Source organism: Mesoplodon bidens (assembly GCF_964165515.1).
Source record: "Mesoplodon bidens genome assembly, chromosome: 1".
NCBI lineage: Eukaryota > Metazoa > Chordata > Mammalia > Artiodactyla > Ziphiidae > Mesoplodon > Mesoplodon bidens.
The window spans coordinates 193,535,564-193,553,520 of NC_138176.1; the positions used below are offsets into that span (position 1 = coordinate 193,535,564).

The following is a 17,957-nucleotide window of genomic DNA, read 5'->3' on the forward strand; positions in this document are numbered from 1 at the left end:
TGGCAGCATTGGCTAAGTTATTGAATGTCTCTGCCTTGGTTTTCACAGCTATAAAATGAGGAAAAATAATACCTGCCTTAAAATATTATTCTAACAGTAATATTATATTGGTTGAAGGCTCAGTAAAAATTTTCAGCACACAGAATACATTTAATAAATTGGTGCTTAAAATGAACTCAGCATCTAACAGTGTTTTGTATATATTAGGTGCTCAACAAATATTTGTTAAATGTTGAATGAATATGACGCTGTTACATGATTTTGGACTAGATGGGAATATAAATGAGTCTGATGCATATTACTGTATCCTGGGTTACAGATGCACCTTGGATATTCACTGATGATGATGATATTCAATATTTGCCATCTGATAATGATGTTTGGGGCATTTGTGTTCACAGGGTACTATTTTTCTGCCTGGAAATAAAGTCCTTGAACATCCTTGCAATGAAGAGAGCCCAGGAAAATTCCTTTTTGAAGTAGTTCCAGGTAAGATATTTTTCTGGTTTGATTCAACTATTGCCATTCCATGTTGGTAAAGGTGAAGACAGGTCAGACAGCCTTTATTTTTCTTGAGTCATGGCTAAGAACATTAATTTGATGAGGCAAGGGTCAACATTGGTTAGTATTTACACAGATAATGATTCCAGGTTTGTACACTGGTAAAAATGAACACATGTACACACATACATGTGGCCACATGACTATTGGATTTCCATTTGTCCATGAGACTCCAGTGCCGACCAGAAGTCATGACACAGCACTTGTTAGGGACTATTGGAGACAAAGGTGATTTTACAGTTCTCTTATGGTATGAAATTTGACCAGGTGTTCCATGTAGAATGCCTTGTCCAGCTGATTCACTGTCATATTTTCTTACAAAACTGCATCTTTAAGGAGCCTTTGCTATAAAAACAAAACAAAACAAAAACGCTCCTTCGATGACTGACCAAGGATTGCAGTTCTGTACCTCATCTTCATTCACAACCAACCACTTCCACATGTTTGCATGGTAGCATTGAGGATGTCTCTGCCAAGTCATCAGATCATGCAGTTACATTTCTTCAACATCTGTTCTTTTTTTTTTAGTCATCTGCATCCACCCCTCTCACAATACCTGATCTCCACTTAAGTCTTTGACTCACCCAGCAACACTCTTTTCAAGGCTGTGGTCTACTCCTTTGATCAGTTCATTAGCCCTTCTTTAACACTTGGTGTAAGAAAAAGGGAGTTAGGAATGTGGTTTTCATAGCTTTGGCTCTGACTGACCCAGTTAATGTGATATTAACATTGACATAATCACAGCCTAGGGTGAGTGTGAATTTATTTGGGTGACTAATATGTAATGCATATCAATAATGCCAGTACAAAGGCAGTCAATAAAACATTTTCCCCAGATTTATAAATGCTAAGAATCTAAAATGTGAAAGCATATTTTTTCCCCTCAATGAAAACAGCTGTAGCTCTGGGTTCATCTGGCTCACAATGGAATCCATGACTAAATGTTAATTAATTCAGCTGAAGTGCAGAAAGCTTAGTCGGATGCATTGTGTTGTTTCCCCCCAGGGATAACATATTGTAGGAAACCTGAATCCTGTTTGTTCTATTAAAATCTTTTTATACTTACTTCTTAGTGGAATACCCTATATGGAACCAAATTCCAGATGTTGCAAAGTCTTTGAAGTATCAGTAGAGGAAATTTCTTTCACCGTTTATTCTCAGACATTAGGCCTGTGGGCTTTGAAATGAGCATGGTATTAAACTGACAGCTTTGATTCTGTATCTTCAATAACACTAAAGGTCTACTTTCCCATGCAGTCTACTAAATGTGTAGAGATGTCACTTTTGGGGGAAGATGTTCTGATATACTGTAGGTAGATATTGTCAAGACTGTTCTCAGAAGAGCTGTGTCTTCAAGCCCATGAAATCACAAAACCTCCCCTCCAAGGTTTCAGCTCTTGAGTATGTGTTTTGAATGAAATGCATATGATATAATGGCTTTTAATGAGCAAAGCTTAAGGGGTTTATGACTGTGTGCGGTAGAATCTGAAGATTGTCATTCCAAAAATAATTTCTTTTTTCTCAAGGAAGTTCAGGTTGGCTGCAGTAATTATGAAAATAAACATATCAATACTAAGCCTATAGCTCATTTGAAAAGATGCTTTCTGAGTCATTAATACAATATGTAGTAACTTCTAAATTAGGTTTTATAATTCTGAATCATCTTATGGAGTGACAAGAGAACTGTGCCAAATGCTTCTTTAAAGAGAGAATTGGAAAAACACAATGACTGCATTGAGAATGCAGTGTTTGAGCCATGAATCTTGGTCATCGGGGTTTTTGGTGTGTCCCTAACATTAGGATGGAATTTCCAGGCAAATGTTTCTGTATTTGTATGAGGATGTGAGGATTGGTATCACATGATTTTAACCAATTTTTGAAAAAATCAAGATTACTTAGGGCTTTTTGCACCAGAAACTCTGGTCGGAAAGGCTGGGGCAAGGCATCTGCGTGTGGCACCCTGTGAGCAAGTGAAGCTAAACTAAGTACAAAGGAAAATAGGACTTTTCATTCCTGGCCCTGCTTCACCTGTATACATGGGTGAACCCGTGTTGTGCAGCAGAACTAGAAAGAAACACTCATCATTCCAGAAGCAACAGCCATGTGACTGACAGTGTCTTGGTGCTCTGACCTGGTGTCAGGCCTTAGCCTCTGAAGTGGGAGAGCCAAGTTCAGGGCACTGGACCACCAGAGACATCCCGGCCCCATGTAATATCAATCAGAGATACATCTCACAGAGATCACCGTCTCAACGCTAAGACCCAGCTCCACCCAACGGCCAGCAAGTTCCAGTGCTGGATGCCCTATGCCAAATGACTGGCAAGACAGGACCACAACCCCACCCATTAGCAGAGAGCCTGCCTAAAATCATAATAAGTTCACAGACACACCAACACACACCACCCGAGGCAGCCCTGCCCAGCATAAAGGCAAGATCCAGCCCCACCCACCAGAACACAGGCACCAGTCCCCTCCACCAGGAAGCCTACACAAGCAACTGAAAGAACCTCACCCACTGGGGGCAAACACCAAACAATGGGAACTACAAACCTGCAGCCTGCGAAAAGGAGACCCCAAACACAGTAAGTTGAACAAAATGAGAAGACAGAGAAATATTCAGCAGATGAAGGAGCAAGGAAAAAACCCACCAGACCTAACAAATGAAGAGGAAGTAGGCAGCCTACCTGAAAAAGAATTCAAAGTAATGATAGTAAAGATGATCCAAAATCTTGGAAACAGAATGGAGAAAATACAAGAAATCTTTAACAAGGACCTAGAAGAACTAAAGAGCAAACAAAAAATGATGAACAACACAATAAATGAAATTAAAAATTCTCTGGAAGGAATCAATAGCAGAATAATTGAGGCAGAAAAACGGATAAGTGACCTGGAAGATAAAACAGTGGAAATAACTACTGCAGAGCAGAATAAAGAAAAAAGAATGAAAAGAAATGAGGAATGTCTCAGAGACTTCTGGAAGAACATTAAATGCACCAACATTCGAATTATAGGGGTCCCAGAAGAAGAAGAGAAAAATAAGGTGTCTGAGAAAATATTTGAAGAGATTATAGTTCAAAACTTCCCTAACATGGAAAAGGAAATAAATAGTCAACCAAGCCAGGGCATGCAGAGAGTCCCATACAGGATAAATCCAAGGAGATGCAAACTAGCAAACTATTAATCAAACTATGAAAAATTAAACACAAAGAAAAAATATTAAAAACATCAAGGGAAAAGCGACAAATAACATACAAGGGAATCCCCAGAAGGTTAACAGCTGATCATTCAGCAGAAACTCTGCAAGACAGAAGGGAGTGGCAGGACATATTTAAAGTGATGAAAGGGAAAAACCTACAACCAAGATTACTCTACCCAGCAAGGATCTCATTCAGATTCGATGGAGAAATTAAAAACCTTACAGACAAGCAAAAGCTAAGAGAATTCAGCACCACCAAACCAGCTTTACAACAAATGCTAAAGGAACTTCTCTAGGCAGGAAAAACAAGAGAAGGAAAAGACCTATAAAAACAAACCCCAAACAATTAGAAAATGGGAATAGGAACGTACATACTGATAATTACCTTAAATGTAAATGGATTAAAAGCTCCAACCAAAAGACATAGACTGGCTGAATGGATACAAAAACAAGACCCATATATATGCTGTCAACAATGACCAGCTTCAGAACTGGGGACACATACAGACTGAAAGTTAGGGGACCGAAAAAGAGATTCCATGCAAATGGAAATCAAAAGAAAGCTGGAGTAGCCATTCTCATATCAGAAAAAATAGACTTTAAAATAAAGGCTATTACAAGATACAAAGAAGGACACTACATAATGATCAAGGGATCAATCCAAAAAGAAGATATAACAACTGTAAATATTTATGCACCCAACATAGGAGCACCTCAATACATAATGCAAATGCTAACATCCATAAAAGGGGAAGTAGGCAGTAACACAATCATAGTAGGGGACTTTAACACCCCACTTTCACCAATGGAGAGATCATCCAAAATGAAAATAAATAAGGAAACACAAGCTTTAAATGACACATTAGACAAGATGGACTTAATTGATATTTATAGGACATTCCATCCAAAAACAACAGAATATACTTTCTTCTCAAGTGCTCATGCAACATTCCCCAGGATAGATCATATCTTGGGTCACAAACCCAGCCTTGGTAAATTTAAGAAAATTGAAACCATATCAAGTATCTTTTCTGACCACAACACGATGAGACAAGATACCAATTACAGGAAAAAAACTGTAAAAAATACAAACACATGGAGGTTAAACCATACACTACTATATAACAAGAGATCACTGAAGAAATCAAAGAGGAAATCAAAAAATGCCTAGAAAAAAATGACAATGATAACACGATGACCCAAAACCTATGGGATGCAGCAAAAGCAGTTCTAAGAGGGAAGTTTATAGCAATACAATCCTACCTTAAGAAACAAGAAACACCTCAAATAAACAACCTAACCTTACACCTAAAACAATTAGAGAAAGGAGAACAAAAAAATCCAAAGATAGCAAAAGGAAAGGAAACATAAAGATCAGAACAGAAATAAATGAAAAAGAAATGAAGGAAACAATAGCAAAGATCAATAAAACTAAAAGCTGGTTCTTTGAGAAGATAAACAAAATTGATTAACCATTAGCCAGACTCATCAAGAAAAAAAGGGAGAAGACTCAAATCAACAGAATTAGAAATGAAAGTGGAGAAGTAACAACTGACACTGCAGAAATACAGAGGATCATGAGAGATTACTACAAGCAACTATATGCCAATAAAATGGACAACGTGGAAGAAATGGACAAATTCTTAGTAAAGTACAACTTTCCAAGACGGAACCAGGAAGAAATAGAAAATATAAACAACCAATCATAAGCACTGAAATTAAAACTGTGATTAAATATCTTCCAACAAACAAAAGCCCAGGACCAGAAGGCTTCACAGGAGAATTATATCAAACATTTAGAGAAGAGCTAACACCTATCCTTCTTAAACTCATCCAAAATATAGCAGAGGGAGGAACACTCCCAAACTCATTCTACAAGGCCACCATCACCCTGATACCAAAACCAGAAAAGATGTCACAAAAAAGGAAAACTACAGGCCAATATAACTCATGAATATAGATGCAAAAATCCTCAACAAAATACTAGCAAACAGAATCCAACAGCACATTAAAAGGATCATACACCATGATCAAGTGGGGTTTATCCCCGAAATGCAAGGATTCTTCAATATATGCAAATCAATCAAAGTGATACACCATATTAACACACTGAAGGAGAAAAACCATATGATCATCTCAATAGATAGAGAAAAAGCTTTTGACAAAATTCAGCACCCATTTATGATAAAAACCCTGCAGAAAGTAGGCATAGAGGGAACCTACCTCAACATAATAAAGGACATATATGACAAACCCACAGCCAACATTGTTCTCGGTGGTGAAAAAATGAAACTGTTTCCTCTCAGATCAGAAACAAGACAAAGTTGCACACTCTCACAGCTATTATTCAACATAGTTTTTGAAGTTTTAGCCACAGCAATCAGAGAAGAAAAAGAAATAAAAGGGTCCAAATCGGAAAACAAGATGTAAAACTTTCACTGTTTGCAGATGACATGATACTATACATAGAGATTCCTAAAGTTGCTACCAGAAAACTACTAGAGCTAATCAATGAATTTGGTAAAGTAGCAGGATACAAAATTAATGCACAGAAATCTCTTGCATTCCTATAAACTAACAATGGAAAATCAGAAAGACAAATTAAGGAAACACTCCCTTTTACCACTGCAACGAAAAGAATAAAATACCTAGGAATAAACCTACTTAAGGAGACCAAAGACCTGTATGCAGGAAAATATAAGACACCGATGAAAGAAATTAAAGATGACACAAACAGATGGAGAGATATACCATATTCTTGGATTGGAAGAATCGACATTGTGAAAGTGACTATACTACCTAAAGCAATTACAGATTAACACAATCCCTATCAAACTACCAATGTCATTTTTTCACAGAACTAGAACAAAAAATTTCACATTTTGTATGGAAACACAAAATACCCCGAATAGCCAAAGCAATCTTGAGAAAGAAAAACGGAGCTTGGGGGGAATCAGGCTCCCTGACTTCAGACTATACTACAAAGCTACAGTAATCAAGACAGTATAGTACTGTCACAGAAATAGAAATACATCAATGGAACTGGATAGAAAGCCCAGAGATTAACCCACGCACATATGGTCACCTCATCTTTGATAAAGGAGGCAAGAATATACAATGGAGTAAAGACAGCCTCTTCAATAAGTGGTGCTGGGAAAACTGGACAGCTACATGTAAAAGAATGATATCAGAACACTCCCTAACTCCATACACAAAAATAAATTCAAAATGGATTTAAGACCTAAATGTAAGACCAGACACTATAAAACTCTTAGAGGAAAACATTGGCAAAACACTCTATGACATAAATGACAGCCAGACCCTTTCTGAACCACCTCCTAGAGAAATGGAAATAAAAACAAAAATAAACAAATTGGACCCAATGAAACTTAAAATCTTTTGCATAGCAAAGGAAACCATAAACAAGAAAAAAAGACAACCCTGAGAATGGGAGAAAATATTTGCAAACAAAGCAGCTGACAAAAAATTAATCTAAAAATATAGAAGTAGCACATGCAACTCAATATCAAAAAAAAAAAAACCCCAAAACAGCCAAATCCAAAAATGGGCAGAAGACCTAAATAGACATTTCTCCAAAGAAGATATACAAATTACCAACAAACACATGAAAGGATGCTCAACATCACTAATCATTAGAGAAATGCAAATCAAAATTTCAATGAGATATCATCTCACACCACTCAGAATGGCCATCATCAAAAAATCTAAATACCATAAATGCTGGAGAGGGTGTGGAGAAAAGGGGACCCTCTTGCACTGTTGGTGGGAATGTAAATTGATACAGCCACTATGGAAAACAGTATGGAGGTTCCTTAAAAAACTAAAAATAGAACTATCGTACAACCCAGCAATCCTACTACTGGGCTCGTGCCCTGAATAAACCATAATTCAAAAAGAGTCATGTCCCACAATGTTCATTGCAGCGCTATTTGCAATAGCCAGGACATGGAAGCAGCCTACATGTCCATCGACAGATGAATGGATAAAGGAGATGTGGCATATATATATACAATGAAATATTACTCAGCAAGAAAAAGAAATGAAATTGAGGTGTTTGTAGTGAGGTGGATGGACCTAGAGTCTGTCATACAGAGTGAAGTAAGTCAGAAAGAGAAAAACAAATACTGTATGCTAACACATATATATGGAATCTTAAAAAAAAAAATGCTTCTGATGAACCTAGGGCCAGGACAGGAATAAAGGCACAGATGTAGAGAATGCACTTGAGGACATCAGGAAGGGGAAGGGGAAGCTGGGACGAAGTGAGAGAGTAGCGCTGTCCTATATACACTACCAAATGTAAAATAGCTAGTGGGAAGCAGTTCCATCTCACAGGAGGATCAGCTCAGTGCGTTGTAACCACCTAGAGGGGTGAGATAGGCAGGGTGGGAGGGAGACGCAAAAGGGAGGGGGTATGTGGATATATGTATACATATAGCTGATTCACTTTGTTATATAGCAGAAATCAACACAATGTCGTAAAGCAATTATACTCCTATAAAGATGTTAAAAAAAAGATTACTTAGGGATAGCATGACACTTGATTTATCTTTGCAAATGAGAATGACAAGATAATATTTTCTAATTATTCCAATTGTGTGATAGTTTGGCATAGAGAATCTGGAAAGTCCAAGAGTGTTTTCACTTGTCAGAAAATGCAGGGAACAGGAAGGATTGGAGAAATGTGGTCAATGCCTTGTATAGAACCTTCCGCAGGACTGCCTGTCTGCAGATCCTTGTAACACATACTTATTTTACACTAACTTTCTCTGTGGAATTCTGTCGATCACAACTGCTGAAATCCCATCCTGCAAATGATACTTAAATATCCAACATGATTCTGTCTTTATGGACAAATACCTCAAGCCCAACTACCCAAGGTATAACCAATGAAAAATGATGAATAGGATTAAATTCTTTAATCATATGTGCCTATAATGATTTCTAGCAAAAATGGCAAATACCTTCAGAAAGCTCTTTGCCAAATGTCCTAGCAGTATATACATACCCACACATTTGTGTATGAGTGTGTAGACTTGTGTGTGTGTATATATATATAACAAAATATATAATGTATATTTATATACACATATGTATATATCTTTAGCACCTATATATCTTTATAATTTTTCCATGTATGCTACTTTGTTTCGTTCCATTTTTGGTTTTGCTTTAGTCTGAAATGTTCTATGAAATTAAGTAATAATCATGTGTAAATTTGAAAGAAAACTCAAGATTTTCCAATAGAATTGAGGGTTTCAGGTCTTTGTATAGCACTTAATTACATTTGTTTTTGTATAACATTTCTCTGCAGATTTTAGCCTTTTGTAAAAATCTATCTGAAACAAATTACCATAATTTAGGGTTAATTTCTTATAGAGTACTATCCCATGAAAGGAATTGTCTCTCTGAATAATGTCATGATTTATAGCATTTCACTCCAATTTTTTCCTATTTATCTGCTTGTTATTCAAAAAGGAGATGTGATCTAAATTGGCAAATTTGCAGACTTTGCTGTCAGGCATGCCAAATTTTAGACTGGAGTGAGCTTTTATGGCCAAGTACTAAGCTTTGGGGAAATGTGGTTGAGGGAGAAATGTTGGCAGACCTTTAATGCATAGTCTTCGAAGAGGGAAAATGCAGTCGGTTTCTTTGCTTCTCAAAATGTTTTCTGTGCATGTTTCTCTTGTGATGTTAAAACAAAATAGAGTAATTAATGGAATGCTGATGTCTTAGCTTTCTTAGAAGAATAACCTGCCAGAGGGAGAAGAAGTAGTGATTCAGAGACAGAGACAGGTAAAAAGAGATGAGGATGTATGCACTTCATATAGTTAGGAACAACATCTATCTTCTCATTACTATATCCGTAACACCTAGTACAATATAATGCAAGGTGCCGAGTACTTATTGAAGTGTATATATTTACCAGGTTTATGGAGGAAAGTCAACCATGTGAAATGGGTTTATTGTTGGCAGTAACTACTCCCGACTTGGCTATGTTGAAGGCTTATTCCCTCCTGTGTAGGATCTTTCCACCTCATGGTACAGCAAAGACCTTTCTGCTGCTCTAGTGGTTCAAGTGGAGGGAAACTCCTCACATCCTCTTTCTTACTCCTCTGCCTTCCTCTCTGGTAATGATACGAAGAGAAAGATGGAAGGACGTAGAGATCTTCCTGCAGAGAAGCTTCCACTGGGGTGTAGCACCTTAACACTGACTGGTTATTACACACCCCTTCAAATGCTGACTCTCTAATGAGGTGTCTTTGAAGATTTTATAATGTCCCTAGAATTGGAAATGCATGTCATGTGATAGGAGTCTCTACCTTGGGCATGGTTAAGGTAGATGGGCTACCAACAAAATGGCTCAGAGGCCAGCTGCTTGCTTTGTGCTTATTCAGCTATGTGGAAACTCATGGACACTGGTCTGCCAAGTAGGGGATATACAGGCTGTTTCACTGTCACTGCCCCCCTCAACCCTGCCATCTTGCCCCCTTCTCCAGGAAGCATGAGCTTCACACCCAGCAGTTCAGTGGTTTCACACATCATGTGAGTCTGCAACTTGGAGAAGGGCTAGGTGACAGCTCTAGCTTCAGAATTGATGAGTAGCTCTCTTGTGCTCCCCTGACTTGTTCTGATGGTTCAGAGAATTTTCTTCTTTCTCCTCAAAAAATAGTGTTCATCTTGAAAACTGTTATATCCAAGTGGCACTTCCTCTTTTCTAGTCTTCCTCTTGTAATAGCCAGGGGCAGAGGGATGACATTTGGGTTCCTTCTCTGAAATGCGTATTCTCCATAAGCTCTATAGGGAAGTGGCCAGGCACAACCTTCTTTTTTTTTTTAACTTAGAGTGTGAGTAACTTCTCTTTTCAGATTCAGATCCTAACAATTTCAGGATAATGGAAAAATGACTTTTTGTCTATATCTATAATCTTAGATTGGAGTCCAGGGAAACACACTCTGATGGAGAGTTATGTTAGAACATTTACTGGGGAGTGCTCTCTGGAGATGCTTCATCTCTAAGGAATTGAGGAAAGCAGGATAAGGCAGAAGGAGAAGCTGGTTCAAAACACCATTTCAGGTAATATCTCAGCTGATGCTATGGGAAGCTCTGGAGCTTGGATGCTTCCTAGAGTTGCTCTAACCTGAGGGACCAAGCCTTTGTTTCATGGCATCAGCTAGTCTAGTCATTGACTGGGGGGAGGTGAGACAAGTAAACTCATGTGAAGCAGCTCCAGGTTTCAATGGAGAACGGTTTCCATGAGGGCCTCTATGAGCCATCAGCCAATATACTGGCCTCTGGGATTTAGACAGAGCATCACAGTATCCATTAGAGTATTTATAACTTTATCTGTATCTAGCTTTCTGTATTACAGACAATGTTTCAGACTTTTTCAATGTATCATTTAATTTAATCCTTACCACATTATTATTTAATTCTCACCTCTATTACTATATCCATTTCCAGATAAAGAAACTGAGGCACAGAAAAGTAGTTTGATCAAGGTCAAACAGCTAACACTAGCTAGTAAATGCATGTGTAAATATAAATATATATATTACTTATCACTGACTTTATATATGTATGTATTCTGGCTTAAAATATGAGATATCAGAGTATTAGAGGATGGAGCCTAGTTTTTGAAATATGAACTTGTGAACAGTTTTTATTAGTAGTAATTGAAGGGATAGACTTGTATCTCTTCTTAGCTCATCCATTAAGGATGACACTTTGGGCACTTGAAGTGAGAATTGGCATTTTCATTTACATGCAGTTATTTATATGTGTAAGCCTATCATAAAGATATGCACTGGCTAAAGATGTTCACTTAAGAGTTATAAGGCCACAACTATACTGTCATGAAAAGGTGGGGAGAAAACCACACTTGTCTGCAGTGGACTTTCTTATATGTGAATAGCTATGTGAAAGGAAGAATCTGCACCTGTAATTTTTTCTTATAGAAAATTATTACACGCTGGAGTTCAGTTCTCTTCATGGCAGAACTCACACTGCTGAAATTGGCCTCACTTCTTCACTAACTTCCTCTGCACACTAGCCAAGTTATCACCACTGTCTAGCCACCAACAAGCACACCTCATACTGTTCCTTTATTGGGAATCAGTCCAGTGACCTGCACAGGTATTATTCAAGCAGAGACCCATTATGAGTTTTAAGGGCAATTACCAATATCTCAGACTCCCAAAGCCCCATCTCAGCCCAGTGTCCCAAATCAATAATAACTAGAAAGTGGAGGTTTTCTTTTTCTCTTCCTTCCCCCAGAAACAGAACAGAAGAGGTGAACACAGGGGAAAAAAGGGGATGAGAGATGAAGAGGCAGCTATGGTAACAAAGAAAAAAAAAAGAGAAAATTTGAAAGGTAATTTAAAGTGATTTTCATCTGCCTGGAAATGAAAGTAAACCCTTCAACAAAGGAGAAGGTGTCATTTATCCCAACTTTAGCCAGGAATATACTAATTATTAATAATATCCTTAGACAATTACATATGTAAATTTTAATAAAAAATGTTTCCATTCTAACTATTTTCCAGAAGAATTTTCAGGGGTGATTGAAAAGTTAGAAAACATGGGTGCCGAGAGAATCCAATAAATGCATTATGGATCTTTTTGCTAAAAAAAAAAAAAAAAAAAATTTACCTACCAAAATTGCAGACACTTATGGGGGCTTCAGAGATTTCCTGAAACCCAACTGTGGACTCCAGCTTTAGAACTGTAATTTAAATTTAGGGACAAGAGACATTATTAGTCTCTATCTTTCTATCTCCATCTCTATATTTAGCTATTCATCTCTGTGTTCCTGCACATCATCTATTTCATCTATATACATATGTGCATAAACATGACAATTTTTTTTATTATCTGTAACTATGTGGTACTAGTAATCAGTTTTTGAATTTTACTGCCCTGATTCAGTTGTGTTTCCCACCCCCCACTGGTTCTATGATTATGTAACTCTACAGACCTATTTTATGCACTTACAAAAAACTTTCTGGAGATCATTTCATTGCTCTGGAGGCTACAAAATTTTTAATTTACTAAAACTTGAACCTACTCAGATGGTCAGTGCAGCTGTGCTATATGAGGCCATCTGAGAGATATTCATGGTGTCTCAGAGAAGGAAAGGCATGTAGCCAGTTTTTGAGTTTTTGAGATAATTATGTGACATCAGCAATGAAAGTTTATCATCCAAGTTTGCAACTCCTTCTAGGGTGATCAAATAATGTTATTGGATAAATTAATTTGCTGTCATTTAAATTTGTTATCTACTTTATAGGAAAATTTGGGGATATTTTAATAGTGTTTTAGCATAGAAGTTGGTCATTTTCTTGATCACTGGTTAAATATGTTGCTAGGGCATTTAATTTTACAACACACTCTTTATCTTAATTTTTCCCTTTTGTGTTAGTACTGTAAGTTGAAAGCCATGTATTTATATTTGTTACCCAAAGGCAAATAGGACAATCTCTTTTTTTGTCTGCCTATGTCTGTAGGCAGCCCTGAAGCCTGTATTTTTTTTCTTTGCTTAGTTAATGTGTGCAAACCATTTAGAGAATGTGAGTAGGAATTGTTATGGTATGAAAACATAATTCTGTATACACAAGTAGTTCTGAACATGACTTAAATAAATGCATTGAAAATCAGCATGCTTTAGCTACTTGTATTCTTCTATATAAAAAAAAAGTATTTGAGATGTTTGCTTCAAAATTCCCTTCCTACTTAAAATGCCTTAAAATATACATTTAAAAGAGGCTATTAAAATGTCACAAAGAGCATTTAAAAATGTTTGTAATCTCTTAAAATTCCGACTACTGCCATGTCAACCAAAAGGCATTTGGAGCATTTATATACCAATCATAAGATCCCAATTTTGATAAGTGTCCATATGAGAAGGGCTCTCTTACAGTATCTGTAGACATGTTGACCTACTCATATTCATTTCTATCATTCATTCTATATCCTAGATCAGGGGTCAGAAAACATTTTCCAGAAAGAACAAGAGGGCAAATACTGTAGGCTTTGCTGGCCATAAAGTATCTGCTACAACTGCTGAACTCTGCTGTCGTAGCATAAAACAAGTGGGTATGGCTGTGTTCCAATAAAACTTTATTAATGAATACCGAAATCTGGGTATTATGTTATTTTCAAATATCAAGAAATATTATTCTTCTTTTGATTTTTTTCCAATCACTTAAAAATGTAAAAAATAGATAGTAAGCCAGATTTGGCCCATGTGCCATAGCTAGCCAATGCTTGTGCTAGATTAAAAAAAACAAACCTATGAAAAGGAGTCTGAAGATACTATTATAAATCACTAATCCCCACTGGTGCCACCAGAGACAAAATTAGAATTCTGAGACAGAGTGTCTCCCCAGACCATGACATTACCCACTGCCTCAACATCATGATTCAGGACCTGTTTGCCAACATTTTTATTTAGAAGCTCCATCTCTGAATAATATCTCTTTTTTTCCCCCAGTCATGATGAATCTAAAATGTTTTAGTGACCAAACCGAAACCATCACTTTAAATTTTGTCTTAGCTCATTTAGAACTCTAGAATCTGACCAGAGCTGAAATCTGTGATGTGACTTTTAAAGCAATGAATACCATTAATAGGAGATTGGGTGTGCCTAGCATGAGAAACATTTCCCATACTTTGTTCAGTCCACACAAGTTCAGGGAGATATTCATAAGTATTCTGAGATGGAAGCATCCCTTGCAAGATCAAGTAAGCTTGAAGTTTCTTCTGAACTCTCCTTTTTACAATGTACATTAGCGTCTTAAAGCTCTAAGTATCTCACACCAAATGTCAATACTTTGTTTGCTCGTAAAACTAAAAAACTTATTTTCTCAGAGGAGTAGTTTATTCCCCCCCACCACTCATTTATGAACATATCTCTACTCCTAACCCACCAGTTTTCCTTTAACATCAGTATGAGAAACACTTCCATAATTTTTGGAGCTAACGTTCACTGAACTGTGTGAGGCCTGTACTAATGAATGTCACATTTTAAATACAACAGTTCATTTAATATGATAAACTTGTGATAGATGCCATTCCTCTCACTCATCAACAGTGATAAAATTCACATTCCTAATAAATGCTAAAACCAGGCTTCACACTCATCTGAGCCCACAAAACCACCACATGCTGCAGCTTCCTTATACCAATGAGAATATGGATAGGTTAATTTTCTAGATCCCACAGAGGCCAAATATCCAAGAGTTAAGAAAAATAAGGACAACAAATGAGGTTATGGATTTAAAAGTTAGTGTACTCCATAGAGAACAGACTTGTGGCTCCCAACGGGGAGGGGGAAGGGAGAGGGATGGACTGGGAGTTTGGGGGTTGGTAGATGCAAATTATTACATTTAGAATGGATACACAACAAGGTCCTAATGTATAGAGCACAGGGAACTATAGTCAATATCCTGTGATAAACCATAATGGAAAAGAATATAAAAAAGAATGTCTATATGTGTATAACTGAGTCACTTTGCTGTACAACAGAGATGGGCACAACATTGTAAATCAACTATACTTCAAAAAACAAAAAAAATTAAAACTTAAAGTTAGCATACTCTGCATTTCCTTCTTCTCTCTGCAAGACTCGCATTTCTTATGTTGTCTGTATTCTCTTCCTTCTCCATCAGATTTGATGCACTTGAGAACAGAAATGATACCTTCCATCCCTAGTACCTAGCAGAGTGACTATCATGTAGTATATGCTCAATGCACATTCGTTGAATTAATGAATAGACTAGACCTCATTTTTATCACCCAGGGAATGATTGTATTGGATTAGCCAAAATGAAAAGAGCCTTGCATCTCTGAGCTATTTAATTTGATCATAGCTCTTTGTCTCAGTGCCTTAAGAGACTGGAGAAGTTCATTAACTTCACAGACTCTACGCTCTTTAAAAAGCAGTCTGCATTGCCTCATCGTTCACTTCTTCATTACCACTAGCACCAATTGTGTCATTTAGTACTTTGATGATAGGAGCTGTTTACTAACAAATTATCTGCTGGAATAAATGTGATCCCCTCCCCCTCATTGTCCTCTGTGGCCTGGTTCTAATTATGTACTCATGGGCTGTTTGCATTCACCTTTTTTATACAGTAGTTGAAAAGGACTTTGCAATCCAATCAAGCTCAGAAAACAGACAGTACAGGCTAAACAACTGTCAGTGGCTGTTACTAGGAAGAGTATTTCTCCAGGCAGTTCTTTTTCTGTGGCAGGGCTTCTTTGAGCTGTATCTTAGCCAGGGAAAGAGTGTGTCTGAATGAGGCAACAGCCAGTGAGGAGAGCAACCATAGGTTAGAAGTGATATGGGAGTGAGAAAGAGAAAACATACTTCACAGGAAACGCAATATATCAGAAGAAGGAGGATGAGTGTGCTGCAGAGCAGCTGTTGGTAATTAGTTTGTAGGAAACAGACTTGCAGTAAGGATGAAACCAGCATGTCACCAAGTCCTGTGCTAACTCTTAGGGAACCGGGGTAGCCTTTCTCATTTTTCTTTTTTCTTTTCATTTTTAATATAAAACTGAGCTGAACTGGTCCTGAATGTTTCCAAAAGTGAAACCTCAAGGACCATCTGCAACCCAATAATGAATCCTTGGGCCTGCTGGACATCCTGACTTTAAAACGATTGTTATCTTTGTCTATTGATCTGTGGGTTCATTTGCCCTGTGTTGGTTTTTCAAATGCTGCCTTTCTTGAGAACTGTCCATCTCCACAGCCCTGTGACATCAGGCCTAGAAAGGCCCAAATTGAAGTCCTGAGAGGTCCTGATTTGGCAGAAATGTATGGTCCTACCTGCTAAAATCCCTACATCCCAATTAAGAAAACTGGCGACTTGGGCTTCCCTGGTGGTTCAGTGGTTAAGAATCTGCCTGCCAATGCAGGGGATACCGGTTCGAGCCCTGGTCCAGGAAGATCCTACATGCTGTGGAGCAACTAAGCCCATGTGCTACAGTTACTAAGCCTCCGCTCTAGAGCCTGTGAGCCACAACTACTGAGCACATGTGCCACAACTACTGAAGCCCATGGGCCTAGAGCCTGTGCTCCACAACAAGAGAAGCCACCACAATGAGAAGCCCGTGCACCGCAACAAAGAGTAGCCCCTGCTCACTGCAACTAGAGAAAGCCCGCGCACAGGAACAAAGACCCAGTGCAGCCAAAAATAAATAAATTAAATAAATAAATTTATTTAAAAAAAACATAACTGGCAACTTGAGATAAAGCCACCTAGGGTTTACAAAACCCCAATTTATTCTGGGTGATTTGTTAAGTACTTTGTTAACTATAAAACTCTTTGCTTTAGGTATACAAGAGTAGAAAAAGACCTAGGACCTAGGAGGAGAGATGCCTAAGGGGAAAAAACTAGGTATTGATGGTGAGGAAGGAAAGCCACAAAGCCCGCCCTGGAGACCAGTGTAGGAAGAGGAGAGAGGTATCAGACCTCTCTGTCAGACAGTACTAGAATCAAATCCCAGCTCTGCCACTGGAGCTAGTTGCTTAGTCTCACTAAACCACAGTGTCCTCTTAGTGAATGTGAAGTAAGAATGCCTCCCTTGTAAGGTTGTGGTGAGGATGGAAGGAGATAAGGGTATGGGGAGCAGTCAACACTCTGCCTGGCCCAGGGAATGGCTTACTGAAAAATAGCAAGACTTGGAACTATTGTCCATATAGTACCATGTATAAATAAGCACTGGCCTGGATATTGAACAGTCTTAGATGGCATTATAGATGCACTGGAAATTTTGGAAGACATAGGTCATTGTGGGCTGGAGTAATCAAGGAAGACTTCCCAGAGGCAGTGAATCTGCCACTGGAATGTAAAGAAACTACAGGATTTTGATTAGATGACTATAGTGTTAAGAATTTTTTTTTTTTAATATTGATGAAGCACGGAGAAAGTTCTGAAACCAGAAAGGAATACTAATGGATTAAGAAGGGGGGATGTACCAAGGACATGTAGTGTGATTCATGTGTGTCCTGCTGTTCTACACAGTCCTGGAGAGGCGGTCATTTGGCTGTTCCTTCTATAGGGCCAACTTGGAAGAGCCCTGATTCTTAGGGAACTTGGTAGCATTCAGACACCAGGCTGCCCTCACATAGGCAATCAGCTAATTCTGTGAAAATACAATAAGATAAATGCTA

General features: G+C 37.9%; 1 protein-coding gene across 2 annotated transcripts in view; it reads left to right on the forward strand.

Moving 5' to 3' along the window:
* The window catches only part of ARHGAP24 (Rho GTPase activating protein 24), a 509,032-nt gene that overhangs the window by 232,347 nt on the left and 258,728 nt on the right, over positions 1-17,957 (forward strand). For both annotated transcript variants that reach the window (XM_081250897.1, XM_081250898.1), the window contains exon 3: positions 402-489. In XM_081250897.1, coding sequence (XP_081107023.1) covers positions 402-489 — 88 coding nt within the window. The remainder of the gene's footprint in view (positions 1-401; positions 490-17,957) is intronic.